This window comes from Thunnus maccoyii, chromosome 15 (genome assembly GCF_910596095.1).
Source record: "Thunnus maccoyii chromosome 15, fThuMac1.1, whole genome shotgun sequence".
NCBI classification, from domain to species: Eukaryota; Metazoa; Chordata; class Actinopteri; order Scombriformes; family Scombridae; genus Thunnus; species Thunnus maccoyii.
This window is the reverse complement of record NC_056547.1, coordinates 12,909,994-12,936,508: the sequence shown is the minus strand read 5'-3', so window position 1 is coordinate 12,936,508 and position 26,515 is coordinate 12,909,994. Positions and strand designations below refer to the sequence as shown.

The 26,515-nt window shown below is 40.5% G+C and overlaps 2 protein-coding genes across 11 annotated transcripts in view; both read right to left on the bottom strand.

Moving 5' to 3' along the window:
- Positions 1-775: 775 nt before the first annotated feature.
- On the bottom strand, positions 776-6,735 carry lrrc71 (leucine rich repeat containing 71). Of its 5 annotated transcripts, none has more exons than XM_042436431.1 (17): positions 6,515-6,735; positions 4,753-4,788; positions 4,520-4,654; positions 4,144-4,251; positions 3,836-3,911; positions 3,675-3,749; positions 3,425-3,493; positions 3,146-3,305; positions 2,975-3,058; positions 2,777-2,851; positions 2,583-2,699; positions 2,415-2,478; positions 2,245-2,318; positions 2,100-2,126; positions 1,876-1,984; positions 1,262-1,353; positions 776-1,145 (listed from the first exon to the last, which is right to left on the bottom strand). In XM_042436431.1, exons 1-17 carry the CDS (start codon positions 6,591-6,593, stop codon positions 1,026-1,028), a joined length of 1,500 nt encoding a protein of 499 aa, XP_042292365.1. In that variant the 5' UTR covers positions 6,594-6,735; the 3' UTR covers positions 776-1,025. The 5 variants fall into 5 exon arrangements, with proteins under 5 accessions (XP_042292365.1, XP_042292366.1, XP_042292364.1 ...); XM_042436432.1 differs by having other exon boundaries at positions 1,876-1,987; positions 2,100-2,129; positions 4,520-4,586; positions 6,515-6,607; XM_042436430.1 differs by having other exon boundaries at positions 777-1,145; positions 1,876-1,987; positions 6,515-6,734.
- Positions 6,736-7,618: 883 nt separating this feature from the next.
- The window catches only part of ash1l (ash1 (absent, small, or homeotic)-like (Drosophila)), a 32,371-nt gene continuing 13,474 nt past the window's right edge, over positions 7,619-26,515 (bottom strand). For 5 of the 6 annotated variants that reach the window (XM_042434896.1, XM_042434897.1, XM_042434899.1 and 2 more), the window contains exons 5-27: positions 25,242-25,911; positions 24,894-25,067; positions 24,656-24,750; positions 24,139-24,212; positions 23,924-23,969; positions 23,542-23,650; positions 23,090-23,296; positions 22,774-22,920; positions 20,106-20,214; positions 19,817-19,966; positions 19,304-19,371; positions 18,454-18,620; positions 18,084-18,236; positions 17,055-17,109; positions 16,532-16,664; positions 14,515-14,781; positions 13,957-14,043; positions 13,697-13,787; positions 13,197-13,335; positions 12,853-13,025; positions 12,487-12,653; positions 11,510-11,996; positions 7,619-10,176 (exon numbers count right to left, since the gene is read on the bottom strand). In XM_042434896.1, the coding sequence (XP_042290830.1) occupies positions 10,085-10,176; positions 11,510-11,996; positions 12,487-12,653; positions 12,853-13,025; positions 13,197-13,335; positions 13,697-13,787; positions 13,957-14,043; positions 14,515-14,781; positions 16,532-16,664; positions 17,055-17,109; positions 18,084-18,236; positions 18,454-18,620; positions 19,304-19,371; positions 19,817-19,966; positions 20,106-20,214; positions 22,774-22,920; positions 23,090-23,296; positions 23,542-23,650; positions 23,924-23,969; positions 24,139-24,212; positions 24,656-24,750; positions 24,894-25,067; positions 25,242-25,911 (3,860 nt within the window). In that variant the 3' untranslated portion in view covers positions 7,619-10,084. The remainder of the gene's footprint in view (positions 10,177-11,509; positions 11,997-12,486; positions 12,654-12,852; positions 13,026-13,196; positions 13,336-13,696; positions 13,788-13,956; positions 14,044-14,514; positions 14,782-16,531; positions 16,665-17,054; positions 17,110-18,083; positions 18,237-18,453; positions 18,621-19,303; positions 19,372-19,816; positions 19,967-20,105; positions 20,215-22,773; positions 22,921-23,089; positions 23,297-23,541; positions 23,651-23,923; positions 23,970-24,138; positions 24,213-24,655; positions 24,751-24,893; positions 25,068-25,241; positions 25,912-26,515) is intronic. The other variant, XM_042434901.1, reaches the window with a different exon arrangement.

The window sequence follows — 26,515 nt, the reverse complement described above, 5'->3', positions numbered from 1 at the left end:
TATTTTCCTCAAATTGTTTCAAAATTAAATGTTTAGTACTTTATGAAAAAGAGCGGAAAAAACTTATAGAAAGGTCTTAAGGGAAGTGCAAAGTTACATTAAAACACTCCCTGACTTTGCCGTGACAACCCCACATCCCATTTTGTCACGAAATATTTTTAAATACTTAAATTATGACAAAAATGAACCCTGGAACCCAGAAAGCCCCAGAAAGGCTCCCTGGTAAAACACTTAAGTGTTACACAGAATAACTCTAATACACTCTGTTTACAATTGTAAATTCAGTTATATTAAACTTTACCATTATGTTCTTCAAGAGGGAATTCTACAATCTATGATTTAATTATAACTGAGCAAACAGGTACTAAATGGACCTTGAGTTGATGTTTACAATTGTTTATTTACAGAATAATGGCTACACTGTCAGGTTAACAAAACTCATTAACACCAAATAAAAAACAAACTGCATGCTCGTAATAGTTTATGCGCAGTAGTTGTTAAAGTGCTGATCCTTTAAAAGGTATGGACATTTATTCCAGTACTACACATAAATGTTATTTTACTCCACATTTAATGAACTTTTTACTTCATCTGTAGCTTCTTTTTTTCTTGGCTAGTTTGCAGTTTGATGTACAAAACACACAAGCTCCTGACTGGTGGAGTAGTTTGACCATAAAGGACACACTGAAATTATGACTGCTTTTATGTTTGATATTTGTGCACATTTTTATTTTTTAATTTTATCTATAATTTTACTTAAGTAAAATTAGAGGTAATTATTTTTTTTCTTAATTGTATTTTCTGTCATGGTATTGCAAACAAAATAAAGAATCAGAAAACTTTTCACAAGCAGGTTTGTGGTGGAAAATCTCTGTTAGTAATGTCAGTTTAATTTCTTCATCTCAAGTCTCACAAAGCCACAACAACTGAAGAAGGCACTTTTTTAAAATTATTAAATAACTGTAAAAATATAAAGTATAGTGTCAGTTAGTATACAGTCTGTAAAAGTGAATGTTCTCCCAGCACTACGCCCCCTGTCCCTCCTCTTCTCTCTGTTCAGAACTGTTTTCGTTGAGTGGATCTCTGAGCTCCATCAGTTCATTTATCATCACATAGGACTCACACTCTGGAGGGAAGAGGTTTCTCTGAGAGAGAGAGAGAAATCAGAAATAATCATACAGAGCATCTTCATAATATACAAACTTCAAAATTTTCCTCCAGTGGAAGAACTATTAAACGGTCCACTGTAGACGAAACCCACCTGCAGACAGAGACGCAGCAGACCTCCACCCTCAGTCTGCATCTGCAGTGACGACAGGAACAGGGGCAGCGACTGCTCCGTTATTCTGTTTCCTACACAAATAAACACGCAGCATCACTACAGATTTCCTTAAAAAAAAACTTTGGCTTTGTGAATGTCCTTAATAGGGTTCATAATTTAATTTGTGCAGAGCCCTGAAGGAGTAGCTGCTAATTAGCCATCCGCTTGCCTGGAGAAATCAAATTAACCTAATGTGACCTGTAAATCATAAACCTCTTGTGTATCTCTTCTCTGAATAATTTACAATAAAAAGGGTAAAATTATTAAATATATATAACACTTCTCTAAAAGTATAGTAAAAAAGAGTAATATAATTGAACCGAAACACAGAGATTAAAAGAGAAAGATGGCATTATATGTTTAAAAAAGTAATATAAATTCACCTAAATGCAACTCCATCTGAGGAAACCTTTGCACATTTAGAAACTGATGTTCACCATTAATGACAGTTGAAAATATTCCTGCCATCAAAATTAACTGTGGTTGTGTTTGAAATACCTTGGATATGAAATGTTTTGGGATTTCAGTTTTCTAAATACTCCATAGCTACTGACCCGACAGGTTGAGGGAGGTGAGCGTTGTGTTTCCAGGCAGAAAGATCTGTCCGTCCCTGTGCTGCACAGACTGGTCCAGCAGGGGGTTCACTATCTCCACCGACTCTAGCTGCTGGTGGAGAAAGAGAGAGGTAAACAAGTGCATGACAGCCTGCTGTACGTTGGAATCATATTCATCATCGAAAACAACATATTGTCTTAAAAGACAATTACAAAAAACAAACCTCATTCAGGGCAGTGCTTGATGTATCCTGCTGCAAAACAAAGTATAATACAAAAAATAGTAAAAAGACTAAATTATTAAATGAACAATACTGTGTGTGTTTATATAAATGTGGTGCACAGATTGAGAGAGCATGTTTCTGGTACCTCCTGTGTAGATATTTGTTTTTGTTTTCCCCCCGACTTGCCACCTTTACTTTGAGGCACCTTTAGATCAGTGGCTAGAAGACATTTGATGAGACAACAAATGAAAAAGTGAATACACCTGCTGTCACAGGATAATAGAACAAGTGTGTATCAGTAACAGGAGCAATTACATTTCTTGTTAGACTTTGGGTTCTCTTTGCTGGCAAGCGGTTTCTCGTCTTTTTTGGCTGGTTCCTGTAATTTAACAGAAACCAAGATTACTTTTTAGACTATTTATGGCACATTCATATTTTAACATTCACTTTTACTGTCCGTTTCACTGATTTTTAGCGTCTTACCCTTTTTTTGGAAGTACTTTTGTTCTCCCCTTTGCTCTGTGAAGTGCCGCTGGGCACTGAGAGGTCGGAGGGCAGTTGGTCAGCAGAAGATTGATCAGCATCGATCCCAAGAGATGACTAAAGAACAGAGTGAGAACGGTGTTTATAGCCTGGATTCATTTTCAGTTGTTAAAATTAGACATTGCCGCACTTACAGACTGCATCCTCTCCAGAAGCAGCTTCCTCCTCTCCACAACTTCCTCATGAGTTAGAGCAAACTCGCCAAGTATCTGTAAATGGACACGTTGAAGGGTTGGAGGCTTATCACATTACATTACATAATTTAAAACAACTTAACCACTGATTTAGACGCATTATCCCCCAGGTTAGAGTCTTTAAATGTAAATGGATACCGCAGCCAGATGAGCAGCCCCTGAGTCTCCAATCTGATTGTTGGACAGTGAGAGAAAGAGCAACGCACGATTCAACCGCAGGCCCTGAAACACAAAACAGGAAGGAGAAAACACATTAGCTGTCATATATATGTAACATATAGGGGGAACATATAGTAGACTAGATTATACCTGTGCGATATGTGCAGCGCCCACATCGCCAATACAGTTGAACGCTAGGTTGAGTGAGCAGAGGTTCTTGTTAGCAGATCTGGTTGTTGAGAGCGCGGACCCGATCAGACGTGCGCCCTCATCTCCTATCCGGTTATTTCGCAGGGACAAGTGAGTGAGGCTTGACCAAAGAAACACCCAAAATGAATCTGGCATGTTTGTGCATCTATATGTATGTGTGTGTGTGTGTGTGTGTGTGTGTGTGTCAGAGTATTGTGCTTTATGTGAGATGTGACTCACACGCTTTCTTCAGACAAGAGAAGGTGGTAGCTCTGCTCTGGAAGTGGGTTCCCCTCTAATGTCACAACCCTGCCACAAACACAGAAGAGTGGATGCATCAGTGACCCTGCAGTGACATGCTGTGGTATACCTCTCTCTGCAACTTTATGACATTTTTAGACTCAAATTTAGCTTCCCATCCTTTTGCTCAGATTCATTTACTGCGAATCCGAGTGGATTTGCAGCGTGACTGACGGGAGGATCCGCTCACCTCAGGTTGGAGCACAACGATATAGTGTTCATGAGGGAGATTAACATTCGATCTGTCAGTCCGGCCTGCCAAAACCTGCGACGCAAACAAACAAAACAGTGACAGATGCACCCTGCACTCTGTAACAAGAGGACACCTCTCTCCAGTAGCTCATTACTTACTGAAGGCTCTGCAGTTTGCTCAAGGAAGGAAGCATCTTGTTCAGCACACGAGTAATCTGCTCCTCTACTTTCCATCCTGTGTATTGATGACAAATTACCAAAACATACAAAGATACTGTTAAGTTCCAACGACAATACGTGTCACTTAATCCTTGACATGATACACAGCATGACATTTATATCATTTCAGCACAGAAATCCTGAATGACATGATTACTGATGCAGAAGGCTCGGAAAGCCAAATGAGAAAGTAAACAGTGAGAACTTTAAATTTGTGTTGTGTTGTCTATGTTGTGTTTTGTTCTCACCAGAAACCTTCATGCTCGTGGTGTTGAAGGGGTCTTCATTCTCCAGCTCCACCTGGAGGCATGGCTTAGGCCAAGAAGGCGCTGCTTTTATCTGGGACTGGCTGTCCTCTGAAAGTACAATGAGATGATAAAACTGACAATTAGTGTGCATTCAGATTTCTTATACAGCAAAAATACCAGCATTAATTTAAGTCCACATATGTCAGTTTTGGACTTATCAGCTCTACTGGTGAACAAACTCTCCAGTTAACAGCCAGTAGTGTCCAATTAACTGTCACTGAAAAACCAAAGGTGAAAAATATGCAACAAGCATTCAATGATCTGTCTGTCTGTGTCTCTTTCAATGCTGTTGAGATGATGAGGAGCTCTTGTTTACCTGTGTTCTCTCCTTCAGCTTCGGTATTGGAGGAGTCTGGTTGCTTGGTGCTGACAGCTGGGATGTCCTTCATATCCAGAAGAGCACAAAGCCCAGGAAAGTCAATCTCCACATTGCCTGAGCACTGATATTCATCTGTAGGATATTAGGTTTATATACTAGCTTTTACCACACAAACATCGACTGTCACAGAAGACCAAATAGAGAACAACAGCCTTGATAATGTTTCTTACCAAAGGTTTGAGCAGGCGTTTCATTTGGAGTCGGTCCTGTAGAACAACAGAGAGGCCAGATATTTAGTACCCAACCACTTAAGCAGTTTGGCTGAAGCTAAAAAAGTTAGTTACCAAATCATAGTTGTGACGAAATTGCCAGTGATTGAGCATCGTTCTTTGACGTCTACGTCTACATTTTTAAAATGCTAAAATCAAGAATTTCCACATTTCCCAAGTGGATATAATGTGGGTAAAGCTAAAGAGTAAATGCGTCATTAAAAGGGACTCCTAAGTAGAGCTGGGCAATATATCGATATTATATCAATATCATGATATGAGACTAGATATTGTCTTAGATTTTGGATATTGTAATACGGTGATATAGCAGTTAAGTGTTGTCTTTTCCTGGTTTCAGTAAAGTGATGTAATTTTCTGAACTTCCCAGACTGTTCTAGCTGTTCTATTATTTGCCTTTACACAATTAGTCATTATATTCACATTACTGATGATTATTTATCATAAATCTCATTGCGTAAATATTTTATGAAAGCACCCTACAATATTGTCCCTAGATAGCAAAATTACTGTGGCCCAGATCCGGTTCACACCCGCCATTTTCGGCACTTTCATCTGGCCCACATACCACGTGGAACGATGGCACTTGGGCAGTCCGCTCCTGTTTCCCAGATCTGGGCCACAAGCAAACCATAGCAATGCTGTATGTCAACCAAGAACGAACCAGATAAACCAGAACTGGCCCACATCCAAAATACATATACCTGGGAGCACTGCATCTTTACCAAAAAAGACCCACATTTGATTTGGGATATTTGGGCCATATTTGCTGTTTTACATGTGGGCCATTTAAGGCTCACATCTATTTTGTCCAGGCCAGAAGAAGGCCAGCAGTGCTGCATTATTGCCTGAAGTGGCCCACTTCCGTATGCTATCTGGCTCGCAATATCGATATTGAGGTATTTGGTTAAAAATATTGTGATATTTGATTTTGTCCTTATCGCCCAGCCCTACTCCTAAGTTGTTATCCTGCAGACAGACATCTAAATAAAATGTACACAATTTGAACTCATGACATCCCACGATGAAGAAAGACACATGCAATAGTGTTATGAAGCTGACTTTGTTTTGATAATGGAAAAAAACTGACAAATTTCAAAAGCTGCACATTCAAACCTGTTAAAATGGAATCACATTACTTGGATTTTAGTGGTAGAAAGTAATTATGTACATTTACTGTAGCTTAAGTAAAATCGTATTTAAATATATATTTTAAGGCAATTGTACTTTACTTGAGTATTTCCATTGCATGCTACTTTATATTTCTACACTAGCATGAATACATTTCAAGGTGAAACATAGTTCTTTTTAATCCACTATTTTTAATTGACAGACATTGTTTGTAGTTACTTTGCAGATTCATATTGCACATGCTATAGCCCACATATAAGCTTAGGCTATAAAATATGATGCAGAATAAACTGCTAGGTGTGCATTAAGTAATTAAAGTTAAAGCATTAAAATACTTTGTACGTTACTATTTTGTAATAAGGCATATTTTTTAACACTGTATGGATTGTTATGGCTTTATATATTAAATCGTCTATTAAGGCTTTATACTTACATACGTTTACTTTATACTCACCATACTGTAGCTCTACTTTATTTACAGATTATGTTAATTTAAACATTTGACTCCTCAGTGTCAGCTAACAGTGAACCGCTAGTTTCTGACATGATGATGGTCAATAACTGGTCTTCCAACCTGCATTTTTCGAGGCTCCTTCCTCGACCCCAGCACTCGTCTTCTCTGTCTTGTCTTTTGCGTGTTTCTTTCTGGACATTGTTGTGTCTTAAAGTTAAATATAACCCATCAGAAGTCAGGTAACGCCGCTGTGTTGCTGTAGCTATAGCCAAAATGAAGTACTGGTTGTCACTGGCGTTGCTATGGAAACCCTGAGTCCAACCAACGCGAGACTTTCTGGCAAATTCTTCATAACTTGTCTTGTTTAGGGCTTAAGGTAAGCATTAGTAAATATTTGTAGACTAAAATGTAAGTAGTTAGTGCGATGGTAGTAGTGCTGAGACTGAAACTCCCCACATAACTAAATAAATGTACTCCTAAATATAACAGTTATGTGATATCGCGAGACTTGTCATTTGACCGTTAGTTGCCATAAATTGCTCCGTTCAGTCTGAGGATGTTGCGGCTCACTTGAAGCAAGAACTTACATTTATATTAATTTTTGACTCTGGTGTGAGAATCCATTTTTATATTATATATTGTCTGTACCACCTGTAAAATAAAGTTTATTTTACAGGCTTTCATTTCTACACTACAGCACTGCAGTTTTAGTAAATATAGCAGGAATTACCAGACTGCAATATAAAAAATCAAGGAATTTAACTTCTAACTTTAAACTCTCCTTTCAGGCTCTATCAGCTGAACCATTGCACATTATAAAATAAACCTACGATGTTTTTAAAGCTATTTATTTACAGTATCTCAGATTCAAAATGTGCTAGAAGTGAAAACAGTAATTTAGTCTGATTGTCTGGTTATTTCTGAGAAACTCTAGTGCTGAAACAAATTAACCCAATCCCTGGGAAGTTATTTTCTATATTATATTATATTTTTTATATTGTTTGAGTAAGTTATCAAGCAAACAATGGCAAATATCATCTATAATCCACCCTCTTAATGTGTGGATTTTATGCTTTCCTTTGTTTTATATCACTATAGATATCTTAAAACATTTCACAGATCATAGTTTTAGGATTTGAATAAAATCAGAGCTGGACATGTTGCTACAGTGTTTTGTATTTGTGTGAACTATCTAAAGAGTATTCAGAGCATAACGACATGAAGTGTATTCACAATAATGTAGTGCTTTTTATTAAAAAAACAAACAAACAAAAAAACAAATATAAAACAAAAAAGTAAAAACCAACAGCATTTTTTTCCATGACTTAAGAATCATAATTACAAACTTTTAACGAGTGGAAGAAGTTTTTTTGACAAACTGTACACATCACAAAATGTCCGCCAGTCTGCCATTTACAATGCTTGCATCTTATTTTGTGATTGTCTAAAAATAACTAAACGAATCACACAAAACACACAAATACAAGTACAAGCATCATACAATGACCGCTATCACAAAACGGAACCATTTCCTATTTTAAAAGAAAAAAAAAAATAATAATAATAATAACATGATACTGGGCTGACAGCTTTACTTTTGTTTCTGTCACCATTTTAAAAATATCATAACATTTTTATGTTGGTTTGTTTTTTTAGTGTTCAACACTTTGCAGCAAAAAACAAGGAGTACGTTTCTCCTTAAAAGTAATATTATTAACAATATTCAGTGACAAAGGTGTTGTTGCTGAGTCACCGTCATGTCCCAATGCCTTCTGTGTCCGTTTGACATTCTTCTCGCTCATGCAGTACATAGATGAATTTCATTTATAGGCAACAAAACTCAACAAGTTATCATGTCTTCAGGACAGTTATGGTGGGATTTTCTGGACATTTAAAAAAATCATTTTCCTCCGAGCTTAAGTGTCTTCATTATAGTAATACAAACAGAAGAAATTATAATATTATTATTATTATAATAATCATAATACATTTAGGGCTGAGTCCTGTACAGTACAATAATAAACAAAATCCATTTTCGATATTGCTTTTGGAGACACTCCTCAATGTAAAGTGTGTATATATACATAACTTGGCACTGTACAGCTTTCCCGTTCCCTCACTCTCCCTCTATCAGTGTCTCATTCTCGTCACTTCTCTGTCAGTTTTTACCGCATTGGGACATTGCAGGCTGTCCCTTTTTAGCAGAGGCATTTGGGGGGAAAAAAAAAAAAAAAAGAAGAAGAAGAAATCTCATCAAATATCACAATTTCTTTTAAAACATTCTCCATGGCAACCAGGAACATAGTCGAAAGACAAAAAGAAAAAATCTTAAGTCCCTTCCCCTCCCAATATACAGTATACACCGCCCCACCCGTCTCACAGAATATAAGAAAATATGACCATCACGATACATTTCATGTTAAGTATTGTTTTCCATAGTTTCTTAAAACTGTTAATTGCCATCGAGCCCTTAATTTTTTTTTTCCGTTTTTTTTTTAAAAAGGTATATCTTCAAGAAATCTGGTACAGACACACACGGTAAGTGTGTACGCACGCACACACTCACGCAAGGCAGTCGGAGAGCACGGCTGTGTAAGGCGTTACAGTTAAAGCCGGTGTCCCCCCGCCCGCCTGATTTAGTTAAGCTGGTGAATCATGTTACTTCAAAAAAGAGGGGCGAAGCTGACTGCCTCACGAAAAAAAAAAAAAAATTAAAAATTAAAACCTCAACAAGACACTTTGACTGACAAAAAAGCGCACACTCAATCTTCCCTCCCCTCCCTTTCCTCTAAAAAACAAACACACCCCTGGCCTCTTCTCTTCCTAAATGAGTTACTACAGTATAACAGGAAAAAGATAATAGACTTTTTAACTCGCTTTTTTTTTTTTTTTTTTTTTCAGACTGCATCATCCAATACTGTGAGAGTGTTAGTGTGTTTTTCATTATAGATACATTACACAGAGCTTCACAATATCCATGGTACCAAAAGTGCAGTTCACCACCCTTTCTTTCTCATGAGCAGCATCTGAGCACACACACTGCTCAACTTACATTTCTCCTATATCATCTGATCATCCCCTCCCCTCCCCATCGGTCCCGGCGCAGATCTTGTCTTTATTTGTTACATCTTGTCATTGCAGCTAGGTCCCACTAGGGGGAACAATTCTCCAGCAATCTCATCCCCCCCCCCACTGACTGAAACTGACTAGCCATCCCTCTCTCAATCTGTCCCTATTCAGTACCACTTGTTTCTGATGCTTGCTAGTGGAATTCATCTACCCATGTCTGTAATGTTCAATGCATTTAAGTGCATGGGTTATCTCTCCTATGTTCATTTTTCCAAAAAAACAAACAAACAAAAAAAACAAACAAAAAAAAAAAAAGGTTTTGCATCACACTACTTAAATAAGCAAGAAGTCTGGGGTCGGCACCCGCTTCGTGCTCCTTGAGAACTCTTAAAAAGCTGAAATTGCCATGAAGTCAGCGCTTCCGAACCCCCTCCATCCTCTCAGAGTTGAGATGACAGTCTTGGAAGAGGTAAGCTGGAAGAGGCCCCCAGGGATGCATTGTGGTCCTTAATGGTTGGATAGCCAACAATGCTCATTTTCCCTTTCTTGCTGTCTCTTCATTTTCTGCCCGCTTGCTCACAAAAGTTAAAGGCAGTGTGCTTGCCAGGCACGTAGCAAGGTTTATTTCCTGCCAACAAAATCACCGAATCCGAGCGTCCGTCGCCGTAGCCTCCGCCCAGCGCCCTCCTCCAGGAGATAAGTGACATCTATGGCTGTTGGAAGAACACAGAAAGAGGGGGAGCGCTTAGGAGCTTAGACAGAAATAGCTGACAGGTGAGGTCTCATATCAAAGAAGCAGCAAAGGTAAAGGTAGGCAAAGGTGTTTCTTCTGCTACTGATGCTTTAATCTTCAAAGTGCTCAAAAAAAAAAAAAAAAAAAAGTCTGATAGAGTTGGCAAACTTCTTTCGAACTGTAAGCCTGGGGAGCTGCGTCCAAAAACGTCTTGTGACTTTTTGAAAGCGCCTATCAGACTTTTGACAGGCGTGCTCAGGTGTTCAGATGTCATTTTGGCCAGGGCGGTCTAGAGTCCTTGTCATTCCAAGTTTTGTTACACTCCTTTTCTTCCTGTTCCTAATAATCATCTACAAATAAAAGCCTATTGTTTCTTAATCTGTTCCACTGCAATGCTTTAACTCTTCCTCCGTGCTTCCTGCAGCTGCTTCACGCTTGACAACAAGGCATGATGGTGCCTTTGGATGGCTTTTACTGTGAAGCAGCTGCAGAAGGAGTTTAAGACCAACAATGCTTTTAGTCTTTATATACTCTGACCATTTGTTGCTCTTAAACATGTAAATCTTTAAAAACAGCTACCGCATCTACAGTTTCATTTTTAAAAAAGGCTCAGTAATTTCCTAGAACAACTGGACACTGTAGTGCCTTTGTTTGGGGACTATTTTCAGCAGCGGATTAATACACATTTGGTTCTCAAGTGAGTTATTCTGACAGAAGGATGGAGTATGTGGGGTTGATTCAAATTTAACTATCATGATGATGAAGGAACATGAGGTGTTTTTAACTGTTTTTATGGCACAGAGAAATAAGCTATATCAAGCTTTGGATACCCAGACGGTGCGTGATGGTAGAATCAATTAATTGTTGTTGTTTTTTTTTCATGGAATTTGTTGACAATAAGAAAAATACAGAATATCAGCAGAGCCACGGAGAGTTATTGTTAAAAGTTGATTCTAGATTTGCCAGCAGATTGAAGCAATGAAACAACAGACTGAAACACGGCATGGGAGGAAGGGACTTCATTGCAGTTTGGACAAAGTATGGAAAAACAGCGGATGAAAAAACAAAAAAAACAAAAACGAGGTTCCCATCTGTTAAGAAAATTGCTTTAAAAAAAAAAAACAGTATGACAAAAATATGAATAATAGCAAAATCTGAAGTGCAGATAGTGCTTCCTCTTCATCCCCAACTCCGTCTAATGGACAGTTTCTTGCCATTCAGAAAAGGTACAAAAAAATGTTATCCAATATGTTTAAATGATGCGTCACAGCAAGCGATCTGAAGCTTTAACCCTTATTCATCTGTTGACCTACCCCCCTGCTTCGTGCTTGGTCCCTCACCATTCTTGTTGGGTGTTCTGTGCAGCAGATCCAACAGAATCTTGTTGAGCCGTTCCCTCTGGGCCTCCCTCCTGCCCAGCACCGGTGGGTGTAGCGGCGAGGAGGCCGAGGAGGACGGGAGTTCAAGCATCTCTCCTATCCTCTCTGCGGAACTCTCCTCCAGCTCCTTGCGCTCCTCAACCTCCTGTCCGTCCTCTTCCTCCTCCTCTTCGTCTTCGTCCTTGTCTCCCTCCCCTTCCCGTTCCTCTTGTCGGGGCTTGCCTGATAGGAGTTCGGGATCCTCCGGAGCCATGTCCATCTCGTCCTCCACTCCTCTCCTGTCTTCGGCCTCCGGCGGGAAGTCGTCGCCCCGGTCGCAGGAAGAGCCGTCGTCCTCGCAGCCTTCAGCTCCTTTGGGTCGTTCGCTCTTCCAGGCCGAGCGGCCGCCGTTCCTCTTGTAGTTGTCGGGAACGTAGTGAGGCTGCAAAAATGTCATCATCAGAATTGTGTCAAAGAGCATTTAGAAAAAACTTAGCATGGTTTGATGTATTCAAGTTAAGCTTCAGATGGTTAAGGTTTGCAAATGGTTAATCAGTGACCTGCTCCTCCTCCTCAAGTCTGTAAGCGTTACAATTTATATTGTGCTTAAGTATCCAAACCAAATATAAAGCTGTTAACGTGCTAACACGAGCGACCAAATTACAAAACAGGTATTTTGATGGTTTACTGCAAGTTCTAACTATGTGGTTTGCATCAGAAACAACAAGCAGGTGTGGTTTTGTCTCATTTGTTTCTGGTTAGCTTGGTGCTGGAGGAAGCCTAAACACTGAGAGCCAAGATGTCGAGGCAAAATGTGCCCTGTGTTGTAATACTACATCCACTCTTAAAATATCTTTAAGTGTTTATAAATCAGTAGGTAGTGGTAGATCCTGGCGCTGCAGCCCCACGCTGTCAGGACATCCATCACTCACCGAGAAGTCTCTCTTGGGTGCCAGCCGCTTGGGGAAGTGGTTGAAGGCATATGGCTTGGTGCAGACTGGGTAGCGGTTACGATGGATCTTGTAGAACAGGTGAGCCGACTTGTCCAAGCGGTAATCACAGATGTACACATCCTGCTCTTTCACACCTTTAGGCCGTCCTGTAGGAGGACATTTACTTTGTATTAGTCAAGAAATGCCATAATTTGTCTTCAGAAAATGTTCAAGTTGTGAATGCATATATACGTTTGTATATAAACACATCTGAATTTCTAGTTTTTGAGAGGATTCACTAACTGATCTGACGATTCAAACCGTCATCCTCTAATCACACATCCACATCAGCATGTGTCCCCTCACCCTTGCAGTAAGTGTAGAGATCGAGGACACAGCAGGTTCCCACCACTGCCTCCAGGGGGATGATCTCGTAGAGCGGCATGCGGAATAACTCGTTCTGGTAGAACCGCCGTGATGGAGAATGGTGCGTCTCATGAGGACGGAAGTAGTGGTGGCCAAAGGCAAACCGCTCACCCCTTCAGAGTTTGAATAGATACACAGAAAAGGCCAGAATATAACACAATGTGACACAAACTTATGAGCACATCAATAATCACAAGTTTTATTACACATTATATGTATTATATGCATATTATTTATATGTAAATCATACTAGTTGTTCACAAAGCTGCAACCAATTGACTTACTTTTCATTCTTCCAGAGTTTTTCAATTCGGAAGATGTCCAGTTTGTCTCGGTTGATGTGAGACAAGAGACGGTAAGACTGTCTGACAGGCTGGCCCTCGGGTGTGCGTCTGCTGTCTCTCATCAGATACACACAGTCACCTGCACACAGACTGACAGGTTACTTGTCTACAATGGTACAATTTTACGAGAAATTGACCGCGTCATATATAACTCATTTGACAGGCTGTAACAGTTCTTTGTCTGAATCTTTACAGAGAGTCATGTTTTGACAAGTCAAAATGTTTAAAGGCGTGATTGATTGCATAGCAAACTTAGTTCTGCTAGACTTACCTGGATAATACACTTTCCTGTTGTTTTTCCATAAAACTTTATGTTTGAGTGACATGCTGTCAACAAGGAGCTGACAAAGTCTACCCTTTAAAATAATATAGTCCACTTAAACTGCCTTAACTAAACAGTTTCAAAAACACATGACTGCTGGTTTCTAGTGTTTCTGTACCTTGGTGTAGCAGCAGGTCATCTCTAAGGAGGCAGATGTAGTAGACAGAACCGGCCTGGGCGTAGCTGGGTTGGGGTATCATGGGAACTTCCTGTAGCAACAACAACAACACATATATGTAAGGCTAGGTGGAGGAGGCTGGAGGCAAATTATTAGGCCCATGAAAGGTGACATTAACTCAAGTGTTCTAAGAAGAGTAACTGTTTTGGATACAACATTACACTCTGGCTTTCATGGCTGTTTCGAGGGAATAGACGTACCCTGTCCACGGGCCGAGGGTCACACTGCTCACACAGGTAGTGCTCCGCCTCAGTCTCCAGCCGCATGCAGTCAAAGTGCTGCCAAACCTAGAAAAACAGAAAAACAAATGTTTAATCACATGTAAGCAAAAAAACAGATTGTCCAATCAATTATAACCGCAGCTGGTATTGACATTGATTCACTCTTAAAAAATAAGAGTGATGTGAACACCTCACATTTGTATCAATCTCCTCTGCACAAGGTTTTAATTCACAACTGTGGTATTTTCTGAACTTGAGCTCCATCAATATTTGTAACCCTCCTTGTTTTCTTGGTCTAAAAATAAATAATATACACAAAGGACTGACTGTGCACCCTCTTTCGGAAAATATCCTTGACAAAGTACTCCTTAGTTAGGTGAGAAATGCTCTCACTAAAACTGGTGTAACCTATCAGCCAGTAAGACAAGAAATATATTATAAAATGGAAAATACATTTCTCTTTCTTTGCTAATTAAAGTACAGATTTTATCACCATTAACATTTTTAGTAACATGCCTTTTCGTCTTTGTTTCTTACCATGCACTTTTCACACTGGATCATCAGGCCTTCGTCCTTGTACATTCCACAGATGCAACGGATGACGTCGTCGTCCTTGTCGTGGGACCCCGGTCCTCCATAGTGGTGGCCGTGGTCCCGCTCCAGCGAATCCGAGCTGTCGGCCTCGCTGGCGGTCTCGCCCACAATCTCGTCGATCTGGACAGCAGCCTCGTTACGGGCGCTGTAGTAGGCTTTCCGCAGCCGACACACGTCCCTGCCTACCGATGACTTCCTGCCGTAATATTTCTGGTAGGAAAATAAAAACATAAATAAATTCATAGGAAATCATCTTAATGTACAATTACAATCACAATTACACAGAAAGATACATTCCAAACAGTGTTTTTAGCTGCCAAAATATTACCGACAAGGCTACCCCCCACGGCTCTCAATTCAACAATAAAGCACATTCCCCTTTTGTCAGTCAGCCAAAAAGGGCCTTGGGACCTAAGGGTGAATCTAATTTAGATGTCCACTTCAAACTTCTGACTGGAAGAGTAAGCTCCTCTGAGAGCCTTCAAGTGGCACTTGTTTAAACTGCTAAGCTATACAGATGTAAATCAAAAGGGCCTGCAACGCGTGTGCAGGGGATCAGCAGTCATGAAGTTATATCCCATTTGGGAGGTGTTTGTGGTTGAGAGCGGAAGAAAGAAAAGCACCGACTGAGTGGGAGGAATAATGTGGTGGAGCCCCACAGTAACAAGTGTTCTTGTGATCAACGGTTTTAAACGATGAAGACTGGATGCTGCGGCAGCCTCAGCCTTAATTCTAGTGTTTCTGATTATTGTTGACAAAATGAACGGATCTATGACACTGATTTAACATCTAGTTTGCAACTGAATATTTTCGAATAAAGGATGATGATCCACTAGACTAGTATAATGATGTTGGTACAAATTCATTCAAAATTAGGTGTGGCTCTCAAGTGGCAGTGAGTTTACCCTTTATCACCAGCTATGAGGTGTCAACCACAGGAAATTTCACAAGGGACCAAGGGGAACTTCCCCTGCATCTCAACCGGAGAAACCAGGGACTACATTTCAGTCCTTCAGGGTAGTTCCAGTTGTACAAATGAGTTCCTACTCTGGGACCATGCAGGGCTGAATGTTGCTGACTGGTCACACACAGATACCCTGGCAACTACAACTTAGTGTACTGCTTCATTCATAAAACAAGAAAGCACTGAGTACAGCTTGTATCACTACGAGGTCGAGAGGTGGACGTTTGTTGTCGTCTATTAACATTAAACATGTTTTCAAAAGAGAGTGATTGTAAACGAGCTGAGAGCAAAGAGAGAGCGAGAGGGAGCAGCAGTGGAGAGAGCTAGAAAAAGAATGAGGGAGAGGGAGCGGCGACGAGAGAACAAAGTGAGCTGGTTTCCATCACCACTAACATTTTTTAATCTGTCATCGGGTAACACTTTATTTTAAGTCCCCTATTTAACATTTATGAGCATTATACCAACATTTATAAATGCTTTATACTTATATCTGTGAACAACCACATTATAGTGTGTTATAAACCATTTATTAAATGTTTGTATACTGTTTATAAATGCTAAAAAGTAGGACTTAAAGTGTTGCCTGTCATGGGTCTAATTTGCCTCATCTTCATGGTTCCTCAGATGAGGTGGAAACACAAAGAGTAATGCACGAAGGGGACTTTCAGTTCCTAGTTTAAGTCCTGAGTTTAGATCCTCTGCTTCCATAGTTCCTGTAACTTTATGGTCACAAAGGGCTTTAAACTGTTCAGCTTTGGTGGCTAAAGTGACTAAAGTACTACTAGTTTGGTGACTAATCATCCTCATGAATGTCATCCTTTTAAATACTCAGCTTTTCTGGTTTTCATGCGCTGCTCAACCAATAAAACTATGAAATTATGGATGTAAAAGGCACAAGTACACTGCTGTTCGTTTAACAGCTGCTTCTGCTGCAGTTTTCACTGTCACATAGAAAAGGGAGAAATAATGGGAACACTTGATGGGACACCTGCCTACCTCAGCATTGCGGAATACTTTCAACATGTCAGTGTCAAACGCTTCAACAGTCTTGTAGTGGCCGGTGAGGATTTGCTTCTCAATGGTGCTCAGGTCCAGAGGGTCGGACACCTTCTCATAGTACTGGCTGTTCCTGATTGCAACGCAAAAAAAGCAACCACATCAGTCTCTGGAAATCTGGTTTATCAGAACTTATAAACATTCAAACAGCAAAATCAACAAAAATTGAAAACATTTGGTGTTTTTCAGCCTGTGAGTCTATACATTTTTAGAACAGCCCATTGTATTAGTCCCATTCCGGTAAATGAGCTGTAATTGTTTTGACACCATGTGTGATAACCATCAACAATGGATGAGAATCAAAGCACGCTCTGTCACGGCTGAAATGTGTGGTGCAAAGATAAAATAGTTACAATATGTGGGTGCTGTACACTGACAGGCCAGATAACATAGCAACACTGCTGTCTTGAAAACATTAAAACATTATGAATGATCTAGGCGATATGCAGGTCTACTCTCTTACCTCTTCCGCGACGGGAGGTTCACCAGCGGAGCAGCAAGTGTCTGGCCAGCTGAATCTGAGGTAAGGTAAAAAAAAAAAAAAAAATCTTGTGTCATTATTTTTCAATCATGGAGCTTGATCCTTCAGTGAATATTAGATCTGTGTGTAGAGGCGTTGACAGATGTGTTTTAGAAGCCTGATAAGACCTCAGGTCAGACTAGAGGTCACACTAATGAGGATATAAAATAGAATAGTACAACATCTAGTAGGTGCTGGTCATTAATTGACATGCAAGAGCTGTCTACATCGAGACATGTACTTTACTCTCTAAATGCATGTTAATGCACTGTGCTGTGAACTGCTCTTTCTTTTTTGTTGTTTTTCTCTTGGGATTTATATGTTTTTTATCATATTAAGGGGAATTTTTAGATATACAGTATATCTTTATCCTCTCTGTTGTTGTTGTTGTACTGCTGTGGGTTGGGAGGAACAGCATTTCGTTTTTTTTGTGTATGCAAATACACAAGAAAATGACAATAAACTTAATCTTGAATCTTCAAGGTTGCATGTTCAGAAACATGTATTTTTAGAGCAATAACCCAATCAACGACTAATATTCAGTGGACCTTGTGCTTGGACCTTCCAAGGTCAATAATGCAGCATTCTGTATGTTGCTTATCGCATTTTTTACATCAATATTTACATTTTAACTGTGTGCATGTAAGTTTAGACGCCACCTGAAGCAGTCTTTCCATTACATTTAGATGTAAAGTCAAAAAATCTACTTTCCCTATCTGGCACCTGATTGTAATAATCACCACTTGTTTCAAAGTAAGAGAAAAAAAAACTGCCTGTTGCTCTGGACGCCATATGTGTTGAGTTTGTGTGTGTGTGTGTGTGTGCATGCCAGGGATCGAGTAAAGGATATGAAACAAATGTGAAACTCCATAGAGGGCATAAGAGCAAACAGACACAGCTGTGAATTTCTTTGGGTGACTAAACACACAGAGACAAAGGCGCATACTTTATTTCTTCACATAGAAAACTAACCCTTGTAGCTGGTGATCATGTCACAAATCTCCTTGAAGATGTGCGCCAGGCGAGCAGTGCGTGTGACTTCTGTGTTTTCCTCAGCAGCAGCGAGTCTCCTTGTTCGCACCGACCGCGACGTCTGCAGGGCTGAGAACTGCGTCAGGAACACATCTGGAAACGGGGAGTGGATATTATTTATTACCAGATAGATTTTTACTCAATTTTATTTCATTTCTGATCATTTACTGTTAAGTTATATGTCCAGTTCTTTCACATTCAACAAGAAAATCTACAGTTCCCTCACAACTGTCTTTGCGCTCAGGTTTTTCTTGCTTTGTAAAAATTTACAATCACTTTCTCTTCACATTATTAAAACTCCCACACACACCTGACTTGATGTTGCCGTCGTCACGGATGACTCCTCCCCAGCGGGTATATATGGACAGGCTGCTGGCGTCCCTCTCTCTCTCACCCTCCCTTTTGAGCAACTCCTGCTTCTCCCTCATCTTCTCCCAGTTCCTCAGGAGAAACACTCGGTGCTTGAGCACAAAGTTCCTGATGATTGAAGGAGAGAAGACAGGAGAGAGTTAACGTCTGTACATCTGTGTGTAAAGACAGCGCGTATCCATTATCAACACTCACACCTCACACTTTTATATGTCAGATGTGCTTTGCTCTCTGATGGAAGTTCTTCTTTTAAATGGGGTAGTCTTGGTTACCATTAAACCACTCTGTAAAGGAAGTACTGAGATTGAGATCAAAGACTGCATGCATTGGATTTATTTGGTAAAACTGAAATATATTCAAAAAGTTGTTCATATGCTGTAATATTTCACCAGTAAGTCAAAAAACTCTGTTTAAGCATGCACTAACATGTCGGCATACTATATGGAAACTATGGAACTGGCATTTTTCTGAGCTTTTGTCTAGAAGTCATTCATTACAAATGTCAAATAAGCAACAAAATAAGATTCCCTTGAGGTATGTATGGAAATCTTTGCTTCGCACCTGCTGGCAAAAATGTAGTCTGACATCAGCCAAAAAAATATGGGGGGAAAAAGTAATTCGTTTCATCCCACTGGATTTGAGTAACGGCCTTTTGTTGTAGAAATCTGCACACAGGCACCTACAGACTGAGCATGATCAGGTATACTAGATCAAACATCCTCTATCTATCGCTCTGAGAAGAGTTCTGCTTCTCTTACATGTTGGCTTTGTGTGTGTGTGTGTGTTTGTACCTCTCTCTGTTGGACATGGGCTTCATGAGATGAGGGTAAAACTTGTTGCTGTCACTCGACTCTTCCTCCTGAAGATAAAGGAAGTCAGATTAAAGTTCAATGTTAAACACTACTCATCTATTTAACAAGTATCTAACAACAAGTTCAATCAGAATTTGACAACTTATTTGAAAGCTTCTTACTTGTATATTGCTGAAAGTCAATATTCAAAATATACCATAATATTCGTTTTAGGTCATACCATTCAGCCCCAATTCAACAGTATACCCTTCAAGGTTTTCAGAGATGCTTTTTTAGATACCTAGTGGCCCACTAAGAGTTCCTTTGAGACACAGAAACATTCATGCCCTACATAGACACTGCACCTGATATTTAACAAGACAGTGCTGGACAAATCTTTTATCAACCAGGTAATAACTGAGGCAGATAACAATGGGCTGTAGTTTTCACTTAAAGTGTCTTAAAGACAACTGAACAAGTTTCTCAGTATTTCTATATACAGTCATCACTCACTCGTTTTTTGAGCTGGTGTTTGGACTTCCGCTTCTCCTTGAGTCGACCCAGTCGCCGAGTCCCTCCCGTCTTCCCAGGCAGGCCATTAATACGCTGGCTCTTCCCTCCGATGATGCCCCGGCAGCTCTCTGAGCCACACTTACAAACTTGCTGTAGGGCAACAGATAAATAAAGTGCAAAAATAGCAATGATTTGTAGTAGGTGAGAAAAAGGTCACGGTTTTGTAAAAATAGACGTAGCTACTATGACAGTCATGTGTGTATGTGTGTTTTCAGAGACGGTGCTTCACCTGCTCCTCTGTGTTGAAGGAATGGAAGTTGTAGTCATAGGTGAGCTCAGTACCGCTGGTGATTTCCTTGAGAGCAAAGAGACCGATTCTGTATACGCCGTTCACCGACCTAAAGGAGGGAAGTCACAGAGAAATGAGTGAGTGCAGCATCCACACGATGAATTTTAATCATTTTAATCATAAAGCACGAGGACATTTTTTTAAATAAACAACTGTTGAAATTAGCTACTGTAAATATGCCAAGTGGAGGTTAAAGGAAAGATTGTTTAGAAAGATATTTTCCCTTTCTGGCATGAGCGCATGACCAGTCAGGTTACTGGATCTTACAGTCTATGTTGAAAAGCAGTAGTTCAAAATAATATCATATTCTGGTAAAATGTATTGATTGGGGGTCAAAATAAAGTTACTTCCAAATATATTCCTTGGTCTTATCATGTGAAAAGCTCCAGAACGCTTGAAATAATGTTATAAATTCACATCAGAAAAATAAATAAATAAATAATGGAACATGTCAGATGACGTAATTTTTAGGTGAAGCTTTCTGGTCTCCAATGAGAGATTTTGACAACAACCAAGGGAAGCACATCATACTCTACATTGTTCGTCCATGGGCCGGAGCGTGGGAAACAAAACTATTAGGAGCTTTGTATAAAAGGGGTAATGGGGTAAGTGAGCGATATTCTCTCCCTGAAGTCAAGTTTAAAGTCAAGTTCCTGTCTTGATTTTAAACATATTGTTTAACTATCCCTATCAGAGTGACAATTAAATTAAGACATTTTAAAATCGGGACAAAAAGAGAAAAGGGCTGTCTTGGTTTTCATTTACTCGATTTGGCAACCACTCAACACGTAGTAATCCCTATTTTTCTCCTCTCCAAACGAAGCAGTGCTCCAGCTTTTCGCCTTTCTTCTAAGAATAAAGCGCACTATTCTATTTGCCAGCCTCTTGATAATTTATTCCTTCTATAGGGGTAAAAAAGCTGGTTCAGCGCATTGTCTTCAGGCACTACAGCTGTATCTAAGGCCCGGTTGCATGTAATCTCTCTTCTGTGACAAGATGGATGACTCGTCAGGCTTTGTGCTGAAAATCCTCCATCCTTGCGGAGTCTTTTATTTCAGCCCAGCCACTCTACATTACACACACACACACACACACACACACACCGACCAGTGCCCTAGATTATGAGCCGGTCTATGCTGGAGGGCAGAGGCTACAATTTCATAGTCGTCTCTCTGAGGTCATTAGCCGTCCAAAATCAAATCCTTTTGAGCGTTAAACTGCGATGACACATTTTGCACATTCACCATATTCAGGCGAACCACCGCAAATCAAGTAGATTTCACTTGGAAAAGTCAGGCACAAGGGAGGCTTGCTCAGTACAGGTCTCCGGTTGCAGTGGATTTAACCATGCTGTGAGAACAATCCCCCAGGAAACCGGTGAATTGTTTTGGCGTGGTGCAAGGCCTTTAAGCCATTTAGGTCTCTGAACACTGGCAGAGAGTGACTGAGTTGATCTCATCAGATTACCACCACACAACCAGGGGTTTAGTGGCAGAGCATTCTCGTTTACAATGAAGTGCACCTGCTACACGTGTCCCTTTTAAAGGTATCGTGTAAGACACCCAAACTAGGGCAGCGAACTAGCAATTAACATATACTGTTACCTCTTGTCCGCACTGTTAGCTACAGTATCTTCACTGTATAACTGTAATGAATAAATGAAAAAATCCCTTCCCACCCCACCCAAAAAAAGAAGGATATAATTGAGAATTTCTGTCTTAATAAGAACCTATATATATGAACCTAAAACTGAAAAACAATCTGACATTTACATGCATGAAAATACAAACACAGCTACAAGATTGAAACTGTTCTCTGATTGCATGTGAAATGTCATGAATGGAATTACTAAAAGAGTTTTTGTGGTTTGGCTGGCCTTGTCTCTATTACAATCATACCGTACCAAAATAATTATTTCTATGCTCAACATCTTTCTGGCCTTTCTAATACTTTCATCATAATCAGTTTGCCTATTACAAAGCAAATAACATATTCCCTATCTCAACCAAATCATCAGACACAAAAACAGCAATTTAAGCCATTTGGGAAACTATATAGGCTTGTCTATTTTCCAGTTCGTTAACCGAGTGATAGAAGCAGCTGCCATTAAGAAACAAAAATTATTAAACATTTTACGATCAGTATCTCCCACTCTCCTCTCCCAAAAATCTAACACTCTCAGCTTCACTTGTTCAGCAACGTGTCTGCCTCCAAGTTATTCTATGTGACTGATGATGTACCGGACAGTTCCTAATTATTGCGATGTGGTAAATCCTACTCATCTGGTACTCCTAATGGGAATATGGAGAGCTTCACTGGACTGAAAGGCAACGTTTCGACCCTATTGGCTCTTCATCAGGCTTTCATCAAATCTGTTATCCTGCGCCTAGTCTTATCGTGTGTGAATCAAAGCGGTGCACCTTCTTTGTCATCACAGTCAAACAAGTGTAGTTTGTGCCAAGGCTGGCTTGATTATCTGATAAGTTGTGGCAACCTCTCAGACTCTGTCCTGAATAAGCTTAGCCAAAGCTGGACTTTGGTGAGAACCCAAAAGTGCCGCAAGGACATTAAGAGGGGGGAACTGGCTTAAAACTGCTATGGCACTCACCACTTCTGCATCTCACAGTTGGGTTCACAGCTGTGGTTTATGAAGCGTGCCTCATTGCCCATTCTGTAGCTGTCAATCACCATGCCGCTATCCAGGTTCAGACAGTAGTGGCCGCTGTGGGAGAAGTACTGCTCCATCATACGGCTCCTGAAACATGGTAATATAGAGGAAGTGGAAGATTAAAAGAAAAGGCAGCACTTCATTAGTTTACATATGTAGATAAAGATAGGCAGTGTCTTCTCACATCCACATACTTATAAGGGCAGAGCTACCACACAAGATTTTCTTGCGCAGTACATGACCAAGATTGTCTCACCTGAACTCCTGTTCGCTAACCACTTCCCCCAGGTACTCGATGATAAACTGTCCGGAGCGGAGAGACTCCTTGGTGCGTATGCCCCAGCCCTTGCCCTCAGCGCGGAACCTCTCCAGACACTGAACCCATTCATGTCTCTGGATGTGCTGGTTGTCACACTGATCGACACATGGACAGGTGCTGGGAGAGCATTCAGCAAAGCTCATCCTGGGGAAATGGGCGATTGAAAAAAATATTAATTTAAAGATATTTGTCAATTTCCACAAATGTATAACAAGAACTGAGCTGTGTTTGTGATTAAATTGTATATTTTTTACTTGTATTAGCTGCTCCTTGCAGACATTTTTGTCAATAAATTTCAAAGTTTTCCAAAAATAAAATTACTAAACTTGAGTATTGATTCCAGAAAGACATTATTATGAGCTGTACTACCAACATTTCTGTCTCTTTACCTATTCAGGCAATCATCCAGGCAGCCTTTTTCATTCAGGTCCACAGGAGGTCTGCAGTTGCATGTAGTTGTTTCATAACCAGAGAGAGGCTTGACATCCACGTAGACATCTGTGACACAAACAGGGCGTTACCATTTCACATTTACATGCATCGACACTCTCTCGTGAAGTGTGACCCGCAATGAGAAGATCAAATACTTTGAATTCCTGTTTTGCAAACAATGCAAACAATTAATGACAAAGAACAGTCAAAGTCGAAAGGTAACTAATAAAGCAAGTATCTCTGTGACTCATGGATTAAACAAGGAAGTGGAAGTACATAAATTGATCAGTCTACAATTTACATTCTGTCTGGATCACTAGAGCAAAGCCAGGTACTCACTTGATCTGATCTTTTTATAAAGGGGGACATCAGGCCTCTTGTAAAGCTGAAACAAAAAAAAAGAACAGAATGATAAACACTGAGCAACTTAAAGAGAGAGAAAGTATACTTATGAGGGGCTCTACTGATGCTATGACTTTTGAAACGACCCATCAGTCTTTAATCTAAAGACGGAAAAACCCAACAAACACTTAGTTCTCAACATGATTGATTACCTGATCGTGTTTCCACAGCCATAAGATGTCATAAGGCAACTGGAAATCAATGCGCTTCTGTCTCAGGTACTTCCCTGAAAAGACGAAGACAGGAAAATTTGGGGAGGGAAAATAAAATTGAAGCATAAGAGAAGAAGAAAGTCATTTTAAACCATATGAATTACTAATATATTAGTGGTAGTGTAGCACAATTCATGAATATTCAGTAAATATAAATAAGGAGTGTGACTTCTTGATGAAAAAATGTGTGTGTTTTTCATCCAGTCATAGCTGAAATTACAGGCCTGTATTCAATGAAAAAAGGAAAGTGCTGTTCCCAAAAACACGTTTATTGAGTTATCTGAGTAACTTCGCTGAGAGCTTTTCTGGGTTTTACTCAACAAAGTTATCCATCCGACTTAATGCGACAGGCTCCCATTTTAACTCTGCCTATAAAAAACATGACATGCTCAAATCCTGTGTTTTAAAAAATTGGAGGTGTTGGGTAAAAAAAAAAAAGATCCAAACTGAGACTCACCAACATGTATAGGAGCGGGAAACAATCCATACTCATGTTCCCCGGGTATGTATTCTAGCTTCTCTTTCTTTAGCTGCAGAAGCTGACTCCGGGGGCTACAAGGTACGGTACAGAAACAGTCAAATGTAAAAACAGTTCACAAGCAGCCAGTGCAGAAAAACTGCATATGGTGGTGTGTTTGTAAGTGAAATAAACAAAGAAAAAGATTATTTTGTTTTAAGATTTCTTTGGGACTCACTCTTCAGTCTTGTACACATCAGAGTAAAGCCCCGCCTTCTGGAACTTCTTCTTTGGAGGTCTGGCTGCTCTCTTCTCCCGTTGGCTGGTTATGGGGATGGGTGGAGCTTGTTCCCTGGAGACGGTTCCTGGGCGTTCTGGGGAGCAGTGGCCATCTGGCTTGCCCTCCACTGAGCTAAAATTAGAACCATGACTCGGTTTCTAGTGACGACTGGACTTAATAAATGTTCCTATATATAACAACACTAAATTCTTACACTAGTACTCACTCTGAATCTTTGTCTGAGTCCCACAGTCAAGGTTACAGTATGAAGGTGTAACAAAAACACTGTAGTGAAAATCTGCTTACCCACGAAAGTGATTCAGCTCGTCCTGGGTAAGCCAACTCCTTCCAGACCCGGCTCTGGACCTTGCCACCAGGTTGCCCAGGTTCTCCTCTCCTCTGTCTTGCAATCGCTCCTCAGTCTCTTCTACCTCCCCGTCCTCTTCCGCCTCCTCTTCTTCCTCATCCCCATCTCTCTCCCAGTGCTTCCTCTTCTGACCTTTCCTACGCTGGCCCTGGACTACTGACTCAATAGCATCTGTAACAGTGTCCCCCTCCCACCCCCTGCTCCCTGCTGGCCGGTCCCCTCCTCTGTCCCTGTGTCGGGTCTGATTTAACTCGACGACAGGGGGTGGGGATGGCGGCGGGGAGGGTAATGGGTGTTTCCTGGGACGTCCGGGACCCCTCTTCTTCACCACATTGTTTCCTGTACGAGCTTGTCTCTGCAGTTTCTTTGCACGCAGGATTTTGTTGACGTGGTGGAGGCTGTGTTTGGATGGCTGTGCCCTATGGGAGTGGTGGGGCAGGGAGGAATCCAAGCAACAGTCCTGGGAGGGGGAGAGGCAGGCAGAGGAGGCAGAGCCGTGGGAGTGAAACAGAGAAGGTTGGTGATGGTGCTGCTGCCGGTGGTGCAGGGATCCATCGGGTCCCTCGGGGGTCGAGAGGACGCCACCTCTTGTCTGGATACCTGATGATCCTAGTCAAAGAAATAGCAAAATTAGCTTTGGACTATGAAGCACACACCTTCAGGAAGTCATTCAGGAAGCATTTTTATGACTGTTTGGACAGTGGTCAATTACAGGTAACTGTTGGATACAATTCTGTGATCATCTACTGTATGGCACAAAAAATATTGTATTGTATTCAAGCCACCTGGAGGTAAGATCCAGTAGGATTTGTTTGGCACAGAGTCATATTCCATTTATCAGTAGTAAACACAACAAGATCATGGTGTCCCTGCAAAATCGCTCTTTTCAACAAGCATTCAATAGCAAATAAAAGTAGACAGATTAGCCTATTCTACCTTTTCACCATCTGTTAGGTGTGTAGGTCATTTTCTGACTCTCCTCTTTTCTTCTAAACTCATCAGATCCCTCGTTTCCACTGACTGTCACTTATAATGATCACCACTGCCACTACTTCTTTACATCTCTTTCTTGAAATCTCTCCTTCATCCTCATTTAGATTTATCTTAAACATACTTCACCCTTAACTTCCACATTTCCCCCCCCCTTTCTGCCCACCCTTCTTTGACATTACAAGATTCTGCTTTGCTTTTGACACATTACTCTCTTCACATG

What these genes read in the sequence shown, in the direction of transcription:
- lrrc71 (XM_042436428.1), bottom strand. Translation starts at nt 6,593, where the DNA reads ATGTCCAGAAAGAAACACGCAAAAGACAAGACAGAGAAGACGAGTGCT. An exon ending in CACGAGCATGAAGGTTTCTG is followed by an intron (nt 3,912 to 4,143) that starts GTGAGAACAAAA and finishes ATCAATACACAG; the next exon opens with GATGGAAAGTAGAGGAGCAG. An exon ending in CACCTCCCTCAACCTGTCGG is followed by an intron (nt 1,354 to 1,875) that starts GTCAGTAGCTAT and finishes TTATTTGTGTAG; the next exon opens with GAAACAGAATAACGGAGCAG.